The 11,530-nt window shown below is 42.9% G+C and overlaps 1 protein-coding gene and 1 long non-coding RNA gene across 4 annotated transcripts in view; one reads left to right on the top strand and one right to left on the bottom strand.

The window, feature by feature from the left end:
- PLCXD2 (phosphatidylinositol specific phospholipase C X domain containing 2) overlaps window positions 1–11,530 on the top strand; it is a 48,171-nt gene that overhangs the window by 30,363 nt on the left and 6,278 nt on the right. For all 3 annotated transcript variants that reach the window (XM_029939286.1, XM_029939285.1, XM_029939287.1), the window contains exon 4: window positions 3,985–4,226. In XM_029939286.1, the coding sequence (XP_029795146.1) occupies window positions 3,985–4,226 (242 nt within the window). The remainder of the gene's footprint in view (window positions 1–3,984; window positions 4,227–11,530) is intronic.
- LOC115291722 overlaps window positions 1–11,530 on the bottom strand; it is a 32,054-nt gene that overhangs the window by 994 nt on the left and 19,530 nt on the right. Inside the window, exon 2 of the long non-coding RNA XR_003908640.1 lies at window positions 11,284–11,424. This is a non-coding gene — a long non-coding RNA (uncharacterized LOC115291722). The remainder of the gene's footprint in view (window positions 1–11,283; window positions 11,425–11,530) is intronic.

Raw genomic sequence — 11,530 nt, forward strand, 5'->3', positions numbered from 1 at the left:
CTTGGGCTCTAGTATCACTTCAGAGACTCTAGACTACACGCACCAGTTCCTGGGCACTGGCAAACTGGGATTCACACCTGCCAAGTATTTACAATTTGCTCAGCAGCCTGTTGGAAGCTTCTAGGTTGGCTTTGAATAGCCTGGCCAGAACCAGCCCATGGCAGTGTGGTGAAATTGGACCAGTTGGTGATGACCACTTTCTTTATCTCCCATAGAATCCCTATTTCAGGCTTCTACTTTCCCTCAGGGATAGGCCAGTCTATCCTGCCTCTAACTCATGTCAGGTAATCCCTGCATTAGCTGACAAAGCATATAAGTGATTCTCCTCAGAGGTGTTAACATTTTAAAAGGCTGTCTTCACAGATTTGGGGTTATGGCTGGAGAAAGGTTAGGAAGGAAGAGCCCAACAAAGGGACCCAGGCTGGAGAGAATTCCCAGGTCCCTTAAGCTTAGTAGAGCCTCCAAACTGAGGCCTTGAGGCCATCAGGAAAAGGAATGTGGACCTCAGATGTATGCTGCTCTGATCCCACAGGATGACAGACTACGGGAGAGGGGGGCTTCAGGAAAGGTCAGCCTCCAATGTAGACTGTCTTTAAAAAAAGAAAAAAAGCAAGTCCCTTTAATTCTTAGCTGCTCACTTAGTCATACAGTACAGGCACATTAACCAAAGCATCTTAAAGAGGCAGCTATTTTTGAACTTGGGGAAGAGCTTTTAATTAAAAATCAATGACAAGATTTTTTACTTGGAAATATTTATTGAACACCACATATGTGCCAAGCACCAGTCTAATAAGCACTTGGGATAAATTAATTAATAAAACGAAGATCCTTGCCTTCATGGGGTTTCATTCAGGTGCAAGAAAATAGGTCATAGATCCTCGTCCTAACAAAAGCATCACATAAACTGCGAGAAAGGGATTCAAGCAATGAAAATAGAAAGGCAAGTGTGGGTAGGAGGAACCAGTGTTCTGCAGGTTGGAGGGTTGGTCTCCATTGTAAATCGATTGATCAGGATAGACATTCGAGGGAGTGAATCGTGTGGATATTGGGGGAAGAGCTTTCCCAGCAGAGGAACCAGCCAATGCCTGACATCTTTGAGGAGAAGCAGGGGCCATGGGGCTGGACAGCAGAGTGACGGAAGATCAGACATAGTGGGTGATTGGGTAGGGACTCAGGCTTTCACTCAGGGAGGAAGGCTGTGGGAGGGTTCTGAGCACAGGGTGCTGTGTCCTGGATTACACATTAATGAGGTCTCTGTGGCTGTTAGGAAGAAAGCAGGGATAGGAGGGGAACCAGTTAGGAAAGCATTGGTAGGAAGTGGTCAGGTTTGGAATGTATCAGAAGGTGGAGCCAACATGGTTTCCTAATGGATGGGATTCAGGATGCAAAAGAGACAGGCTTCAAGGGGGATGAACTAGCCTCGTTTTCAAATACCGGCCAATCTGTGTCTTCCAACTACAACTGCTCCTCAAATTACGTAGGGAGGAGACAGTGACGACATATCAGAAAAAGGGAGCCTGTCATCCATTTGAACTGGTGGGTCTCTCTCTTCTTCCTTTCCCGAAATTTTCCCTGCTGTCTCTTCATAAAAACTAAACACAGACCTCACAGTCATCAGTCACCTACCCTGTGCTGATGGTTAAACTTTAAATATTCCTTATGTAAGGAGCTGCCTGGCATGTATACCCCTGAGTATTTTATCACTACAATAGCAGGAAGTGTACTACCATTCAGTCAAATTTCATTTCCCAGACAATTACATCCAAGCTCCCTGAAACACGTGCATAGCAGCTATGCGTTTTGAGGTACAGTGAATTGGAAGATTTATTCTACGATTTGGCAGTATTTAGAATCTTAGTGAGAAGGTGGAATACATAACACTCCTAAAATACAAAACGACTGATATACAATTGTAAGATCAAACTTCCTCAGATGTATTCTATGAAGAAAGGGGTTTGGAATCAATCAAATGAAAAAATAGTGCATAGCCTAAATCTACAGCCCAGGGCCTCCAGTAAAGGACCCATCAGAAAAAGAGGAGGTCCATCAAGGAATAATTCTCAAAAGAAATTTGATTTCAAATCTGAGTCTCAAGAGGAACACTGAACATAAATTGCTGAGCTGGAAGGGAGAGAAAAATATAGCAGAGCAAGGGATAGAGGCAGGCACATGGGAAACACAGGCCTTGGGACAAGAGTTACTGCCCTGGAATTCCGTAGACTAAGTTTGGTTTGCAAGGCCAGCCTCCTGCTGTCAGCAGAAATTCTCCCTATAACTCTTAGCATCAGATTGCTCCAGAAGTCTCTTGAGGAAAGGCATAAAGCCCCTTTTGTACAATTTGTGCTCTTGGCACCTTTTCCAAGACAGAGTCAAGAATAGCACTGTCCTCTCATCCCTTGAAACTGCTCAGGGTCCAGGCAGCTCTGAAAACGGCCTGCCAGGGAAGGATCACAGAGCCTCCCGCGTCTCCCACAGTCTGTCTCAAGGCCAGCTTCCTCCCCTTCCCCATGCTGGAGACCCCAGCCTTCCAGCCAGCCAATTACACGGCCAGCAGGAAATCCTTCCAACCGCCCAGGCAATCTGCTTACTATGAGCCTATGATTAACCTCATTAACACACGTGTTTACCACAGGCATCATTAGCAGTCAGTCAGATATTACTCAACACCAATAAAAACAACAAGAACAACTATTAGCCTGTTGGGTGCATGCAGCCTGGTGCGCCCTTGCTCCAGGCCCGCAGGAGCAGTTAGTCAGGCACCTTAGTCACAAGCTAAACACACTGGAAACGAGACACACATTCATAGCCTTGCTTGTTGGGTGCCTGGGGGTTTTTGCTCTCAGGGGCTAGCTATCTGAGGATTGTGGTCCAGGGAGTGTAAACACGCTGGACATTCCTCCAGGAAGAGATTGCTGGTGCCTGGGAGCAGGGAAAATCTATTACTTCTAGAAACCTAAGAAGCAGAGCTCTGAATTGGGACAATCTAAATAGCAATTCCCTGTCCCTTGGCTGCCTCTCAGAAACTAATTAATGCTGTGCATGTGGCATGCTATTATTTTCAGAATCCCTACCTGCCCCGAGAGGTCCCACTGGAGACCCATCGCCTCCTGGAAGTCATCCCTGCCTGGAGTGGTGCCCTCGCATGCCCTCCTGGGAAGGGATATTTCATTCAGCCAGCTCGCGCTATTGAAACTCTAGGTACTCCCAGATTAGTCCAATGTGTTGATCGCAACCCCAGGCATGTCCCTTTCATGAGCATAGGAGTCATAACTTGGAGACCCCACTAGCCACCGGGCTCTCCAGGGCTTGGAGCCCCAAGGGGAGGGGCATCGGTAGAATGTAAGGAGTCTGTGCATGGGAAAAATCTACATATTTATTCCCTCTTACCTTTAGCTGAAAACTAATATACCCATTGACTGTAAGTGCAGGCAGTCAGGCATAGCACTATCGGCCCTACCGGTGACTTTGTCCCCATAGAAATCACAGATACTTCCGTATTACATTTTAGTTATTTGAAATATCATGTATACTACTCCTCATTAACTCAAAATGATAGAATTTAGTAGACTTCCAACAAAATATTTTTATTTAATGTATTTATTACGAAGCACATACATTAATTTATTAGATTATAAATTCATTAATATATTAATAGCTATAATTCAGTCTTACTAATTTCCTTTGTAATCCTGTCTATTTTATTTTATACATTCACTTAAAACATAATCTGAGCAGAGGTTTGGGATTTTACCATACTTCAGAGGTGTTTGTGACAAAAATAAAGCTAAGAATCTCCAAGTCATATACAAGTGCTTAAACCTTTGCTTACTGACTTTTCTAAATATATACAATATATGTGTAACTATTTAATCTCTATATGCTTGTATTTGTTTGCCTTGAATCCTTGCAATCACGGCAGAGCCGGGGAGTTAACATTCAGCTTGTTCATAAATTGCTCCCCTTTTTCTGTTTTGAATGTTTCAGGTTCTTATTTTCTATCACTGCCCCTTCTATAAGCAATACCCTTTCTTGTGGCCCGGAAAGAAGATCCCAGCGCCCTGGGCAAACACCACAAGTGTGCGCAAACTGATCCTCTTCTTGGAGACCACTCTGAGTGAGCGGGCCCCACGGGGCTCCTTCCACGTCTCCCAAGCGATTCTCACCCCCAGAGTGAAGACCATCGCCCGAGGCCTGGTTGGTGGCCTCAAGAACACTCTGGTTCATAGGTAAGAATTTGCTTCCTCTAACTTGAACACTGATGGTGCGCAGCCTGCTTGGGATTCTCTGTCTCCCTCTCTCTCTGTCCCTCCCCTTCTCATGCTCTCTCTTTCTCTCTCAAAATAAATAATTACAAAAATATTTACTTCCACCCCACAAGTAAGATTTTTAAAAAATTGATTCTCTTTTGAATAAGCAGTAAAACCCTATAGTTTGAACATTTAGAATAATGACAAAACAAAAAACCTTATATTTGAAAAATCTGTGTGTTTGAGGTGGTTTGGATTAACCATGGCCAAAAGATCTCTAAACACTTTGTTAGAATATATAGTGTACGGTAAATCCTCTCTGAACTCTGATGCCAGGCAAAGCCCTTCGAGCCAACACCGCTCTGTTCATTTCTGGCACGGGGACACATCGTGAACTTGCCCCGCCCTTGCAGGTGGCCCTAGTGCTCACTCGTTTAAGAAGCATTAAGTGAGGCAGCTGCTCTAGGTTCTAGGCATCCAGAGGTGGCCTGCCACGGTGTGTCCCTTCCACAGTGACCATGAGTCCTGAGAAGCAGCTTAGGACACTACCTGCAGTGCTACAGCCTGGAATTCTTCCTCAGAGCAGAATTTATTCTCACTGTACAATTAGGCAGGAGATGCTCCACATAGTTTGTATTAGGCCACGTTCTTATTCTGAACACAATAAATGATATGTGTTATCAAGAAAAAGCAGGGCGTGTGTACACACACACACACACACACACACACACACGCATGTGTGTGTGCCTATGGATATGGATGGGGATAAAGAGAATGTTATAAGTACATTTGGATAACAGGGTAACTGTATTATCCAAGCTGAGGAAGCTAACGTGTTGGGGGTGACAAAGGATATTTACAAGACTCACTTTGGTTCCTGAGTTCCAAGTGGTAAGCACTAGCATTTAGAGAGAGAAAGGTTCTTCCAAAAATGTGTCCCTGCCTGTTTGGCTCTGAGTTTGGATAGCATCATTCCAGACAACAGGAGCTTACCTGGCAGGAGTTCAGATAGTAGGGAGAGCCTGCACTTTTGTTTCCTGGTGAAAACTGCTGTGTTGGCCATGAACAAAACCAGAAACCTTCACTTTGTGACTCTGTTAAGTTTTGACTGAATTACTTGTGCTGAACTTGGAAAAGAGATTGTCATAAACCAATGATTATCTGAAAGATCCAGAATTACAAACTTTCTTTTTTTATAATGTATGTTCATATATTGTTTTCCTCACTATTTTCCTCCTGCATTTGGTAAATTTATGGATTAACAGATTATTTAAAATTTTTTAAATGTTTATTTATTTTTGAGAGAGACAGACAGGCAGTCAGACAGAGCACAAGCAGGGGAGGGACAGTGAGAGGGAGATACAGAATCTGAAGCAGGCTCCAGGCTCCAAGCTGTCAGCATGGAGCCTGACATGGGGCTTCAACCCACAAACCGTGAGATCATGACCTGAGCCAAAGTCGGATGCTTAACTGACTGAGCAGCCCAGGCGCCCTTAACATTGTTTGTTTGTTTGCTCATTTATTCATTCATTCTTCATTCATTCAACAAAGATTGAGTACTTGGGAGGAGGTAGGTCTAAAGATACAAGGTAAACAAAAGGTAAATAAATAAAATATACAAGGTAAACAAAAAATAAAATGAAGATGTAAGGTCAACAATATAGTCTGTGTCCTCACGGAACTTAAGTCTATCAGGAAAAATAAACGTGTAAATTTCTATAAAGCAATGTGAAAATAACTATAATAAAGCCTATACAGGGAGCTGTCCTAATAAGAGAGAGGAAGTATTTAAAAATAAGGATAAGTTTTATCTGCATACTGTACTCAGAATGTGAATTATCCTCGTGCAGATGTTTTCATTTTATTCTTAAGTTAAGCCAGCCTCCAGGTAGGCATATTGTCTAGAGCCCTAGAGTCCTAGAGTCTAGGACATTATTGTCCCCATTTCAGATGGGACTCAGTAAGGTTAAGAGAGTCAGACCCACATAGCTGGTACGAGTCAATACTCTGAGGGTAAGAGCCCTAACTCTGGACTTCGGATTATTCTAATGTTGCCCTTTTCCATATTTACTGACTTGAATATAGCATATTTCATTGCTCTGCTCCTTTCTGCTCCACTGGCCTCTAATTATCTTACTGGTACCTGAATCTGCTCATATCTTCCTGATTACAGCTGTGAACTCACAAAGTCACAGTGTCTCTTATACCTGTCAATTCCTAGAACGTTAATCTGGCTGCAAATGCAGCACAAAGGTCTTGCCCTTGGTGGTAATGATAGCAGCATATGCCCAAAGCCAAGAGATCTAGCATGCCAGAGCCCTGGCCCACTGAGAGCCAGAGATGTCTCAAGACTGGGAAGGAACTTGGCCCTCTCCACCCTGCTGGCCCAGGAGGAGCTCAGGGATGTGGCAGGCATTGCCAGGCCTCCACATCCACTGGCGGGAAAAATTCAGTGGAGAGTGTGATCCAAAACCCTCAGAATGACACCCAGCTGTTATTTCCTCTGAGCAGTTGGACAAGCATAGCAGAGAAGCAACTCCAGCACCCAAACATCTGTCCTAACTAAGGCACAAGGGTACTGTCAGGCTGGTCCTGAACACTGGTTATCAGCTGCACCAAGAGGAAAAAGATCAGGTCTATTTTCCCACAAACGTAGAGGTGACTTTTTTTTTTTTTTCCAGCGGGAAGTTAACCTAACTCTTAGGTGAAACTTGGGACCTGAGATCTTGTTTCCTAGGGTTCATCACCCTGAAAGGAAGCCATTCTGACTGAATTTCTCTGGTAATTGTCCCTAGACTCTTAGCAACCTTGGCCTCACACTGAAATCAACTGGAAAAAAATGGTTTTGCCTCAGCCCAAAGACAGAGCAGCCACGAGGCCATAGTAGGGGACACAGACTGAACTCAGAGACCTGAGATTGAAGCCTGACTTAGTCCCTGTTATGGGCTGAATTATGTTCCCTGGAAATTTGTATTTTAGAGCCCCAGATCCCAGTATCTCAGAATGTGACTGTATTTGTTTTGTTTTGTTTAAAAAATTTTTTTTTAATGTTTCATTTATTTTTGAGAGAGAGAGAGAGAGAGACAGAGTACAAGCTGGGGAGGGGCAGAGAGAGAGGGAGACACAGAATCCAAAACAGGCTTCAGGCTCTGAGCTGTCAGCACAGAGCCAGACACGGGGCTCGAACTCACAAGCTGTGAGATCGTGACAGGACCACTGAGCCGCCCAGGCAACCCAGAATGTGACTGTATTTGGAGAGTCTTTAAAGAGGTGATTAAGTTAAAATGAGGCCGTTTAGAGAGGACCCTAACCCAGTCTGACTGGTATTCTTATAAAAAGAGGGAATTTGAACAGAGACTCGGGGAAGGGTGTGTGCAGAGAAAGCCGGTATGAGGACACAGCAGGAAGGTGGCCATCTCCAGTGCAAGGAGAGAAGGCTCAGACCAAACCTGTCAACATCTCAGCCTTGGACTCAAGCCCCAGAACTATGAGAACATACATTTTAGTTGTGTAAGCCACGCAGTCAGGCGTTTTCTGTGGCAGCCCTAGCAAACTAATATAGACGCTTAACAGGCGGCCTTGGACAAGTTTCCTGAGGTTTCTGAGCTCTCCCTTTCTCACCACTTAAAGAGGAGTACTAATACTACACAAATCTGTAGAATCTTCACATGAACGTGCGTGCCACAGTGCCTGGCACAGGGAGGCATGCCAGCTCTATCTGTAGAGAAACCCAGAACCACGGAGGGCCAGCCTTGTTCTCAGTGGGCTTCAAAGGCAAAGGGAAGTTTCTAAGCAACAGCTCTGCTCCTGGGACCTGATAGGCTTCACAGGCCTATCGGCAGCATCCGGCTCACCCTTCTGCACTGATCTCCCCTTGGTAAAGGCCAGAAGTTAAGAAAATAAAGCAGTTTCTCCTCACAGTGAGTTCTGCATTTTCCTGTCGTTGTACATAATCCTGGTTATTTGATCCTTGCCTTGAGGAAAGGTTGATACCAGCAACCTGAAGCTGACACAGAGCTCTTTGTCACCCGAGACCGCACATTTCCTGCATTTCTCTGCTCAGGCTCCAGGGATCCCCTGTGGTTTGGCTCTGGCTGGAGTCACCTGGAGTTGCCTCCAAGTCTTTAATGCTCATTTCCCCATGATGACCAGAAGATGGCGCCAGCATCACACACCTAAACACTGATTAGCAGACTATCATTATTTTTTAAAGTAAGCTCCACACCCTACGTGGGCTTAAACTCACCGAGATCAAAGGTTGCATGCTCTACCAGCTGAGCCAGCCAGCTGCCCCTGACTAGTGCATTTTAAAAGAAGTCTTGAGTGGACCAAGCTCAGGACTACAGTGGCCTTCCCATGGGCTGCTATGTATTCCAAGTCTCTATCACCAAGGGAAGACTATTTGTGGTGCTTTGTTCTCGGCCTTCAAATATCTCTACCCAACACTCTACTCTTTATGATTCCTTCTCTCATGCCAAACACTTACATGGTGTTTACTATATTCCACGCATAGTTCCAAGCACTTCACAAGTAGTAACTTGTTTAATTCTCCAAAATTCTGTATGAAATTAGTAGTATTATTTTCCTCACTTTACAGGGGGATGGACTGAGGCACAAAGAAATGGAATAAGTTGAAGTCAAGTTGAGGTTATTAAGTCTTCAGGAGACCCAGTTAAAAATGTAATTACTCATGTGACAGTGGTTTCTTCCATCCTAATTAGCCTACTAATGTAAAAATGGAAATTGACTTATGAGATGTGTTTTAGCCCATGGCCAGTTATCAAGTCCACTGAATGAGGGAAGCAACACAGGACTGTGATCATCCTAGTCACGACAAAAGACAAAGAGAAAGGAGGGCAAAATGGTACCAAGGCCTCGATAGGGCTATCTAGAAGATGGAGAGGTCAGGAAGGGCAGCTCTGAAAGAGAAAAGGAAAGAAGATGACAACCAAGGAGAACATCACCTCAAGAAGAGAAAGTCCGTTAAGATAAACTTATTTTCAATTTTGGCCTAGAGCAAATCCTCCCCAAAATCCCGAGTCCCTTAACCAAAACGTGAGCCATAGTTTTTGTCTTCCTCAATGTCTTCTCAGCTTATTGGGTATTCAGTGAGCTACTTTTTACCATGATGCAAGTTTTCTACCCTCCTCTGTACTGTCCATCGTATTTCCATTTCCTGCTAATACAGAAGGTATCACATTAAATTGTTGTCGTTTGTTTATGTCACTAAACTGTGAGCTGCTTTGGGCAAAACATTCTGGCTAGCACATAGAAACCCCTCAAATTGTAAAATGTGACTCACAGGCTGTTTGTGAGACCTCTGAGTCAGCACCGGTCCTTTAAGAAGCCACACATACTGGGGTGCCTGGGTGGCTCAGTTGGTTAAGCGTCCACCTTCGGCTCAGGTCATGATCTCACCGTTCATAGGTTCAAGACCCTCATCGGGCTCTGTGCTGAGAGCTCAGAGTCTGGAGCCTGCTTCAGATTCGGTGACTCCTTCTCTCTCTGACCCTCCTGTGCTCACACTGTCTCTCAAAAATAAATTTTAAAAAAAACATTTAAAATAAAAGAAAAAGAAAAAAAACCACACATACTACTAGAGTAACTGTATACCCACATGGGAAAGTGAACCCCTCCTTCACACCATACATAAGAATTAGCTGGAAGTGGATCTTGGATCTAACAGGAAAGCTAAAACCATAAAGTTTACAGAAGAAAACAGGAAAATACTTTGTGACTTGGGACTAGGCAAAAGTTTCCTAGTTTCCAAAAATTATAAAAGAAAAAAATTGATAAGTTAGATTCCTTTAAAATTAAGGAATTCTGCTCACCAAAATATGCCATTGAGTAAATTAGTAGGCAAGCTACAGGCAAGCATAAAATATCAAAAAACATCTGAGAAAATACTACTACCCAGAATATATAAATAACTTCTACAGCTCAACAATTGAAAGGAAAAAAAGAATAGGTAAAAGAATTGAACAAGAACTTCACAAAGAAACATGCAAATGGCCAATAAGCACGTTACAAACTCCTTAGCCTTATTAGTCATCAGAAAAGAATGCAAATTGAAATGCTATTATATATCTTTACAGACCCACTAGAATAGCTAAAATTAAAGACTAATCGTGTCAAATGTTGGAGGGGCTCTGAAGCAAACAGAACTCTCATACTTAATTGATAGGAATATACAATGGAATGACCTCTTTGGGGAAAGATCTGGAAGTTTCTTATAAAACTAAAGGTAAATCTACCATATAATAAAGCAATTTCAGGTGTTGGTACTTATCCAAAAGAAATGAAAAGAAATGTTCACAAAAAGATTTATATAAGAATGCCTATAACAATTTTATCCAGAATATCTAAAAATTAGTAACTTCCCATTTAATCATCAATAAGAAAATGGATAAACAAACTATAGTATATTCATGCAGTGGAATACTGCAGTGATTTTAAAAAGAAGAAGAGGCTACTGATGTATATAGCAACACGGACAAATCCAAAACCAGAAGGATTAGTCAAAGAACCTCATGCAAAAGGATACAGAGTGCATGAACTTACATGAAGTTCTAGAATAGGCAAGTTGAACCAATGGTAAGATGAAGGTTCTGATCATTGTTGTCTCTGGGAAAATGGGGGCAGGGATTGATGAGGAAGGTGCATGAGGTTGCTGGTAATGTTCTCTACCTTGATACGGGGCATGTGTTATATGTTTACGTTTGTCACAACTCAACGAGTGTACATGTAAGGTTTGTGCATTTTATTGGATGCAAGTTTATGTCAAAAGAGAAACAAATTAAAACAAATCTCGAATCCTCCTTAATGATATGCATACCAAGGCATTGGGGTGTGTGTATAGATGTGTGCAGTTGGAACTTGTCAAAAATATAAGATGTTTTGATGGAAGGATAGAGTGGTGGGTCGATGGACAGATATGTGGCAGGTGCTGTAAATGATGGATGCACTTACTACAAATTTCTTTCAATGTTGCAATATGTTTGAAAATTTTCATGATAAAAAAAATTAAAGAACCTACCACGAATTAGGCTTTTGATCTTAGTCTTTCAAGGTCCTATTGACATGGCTGTCTCTTTGATGCTTGAGGCAAATAATCTCCTCTTCCAGCACAGAAACGCTGAAAGTACAATTCTCTGTTGGAGTAGACATCACTCCATCCCTGAAAGAGACAGAAAGCTTAAATGGATGAACTTCTGGTGGCTTGTGCTTTTATTGATATACTTTTGTTACATTAATGGAAACGTCTTCTTTCTGTTTCTGGAAGA

This window comes from Suricata suricatta, chromosome 5 (genome assembly GCF_006229205.1).
Source record: "Suricata suricatta isolate VVHF042 chromosome 5, meerkat_22Aug2017_6uvM2_HiC, whole genome shotgun sequence".
Lineage (NCBI taxonomy): Eukaryota > Metazoa > Chordata > Mammalia > Carnivora > Herpestidae > Suricata > Suricata suricatta.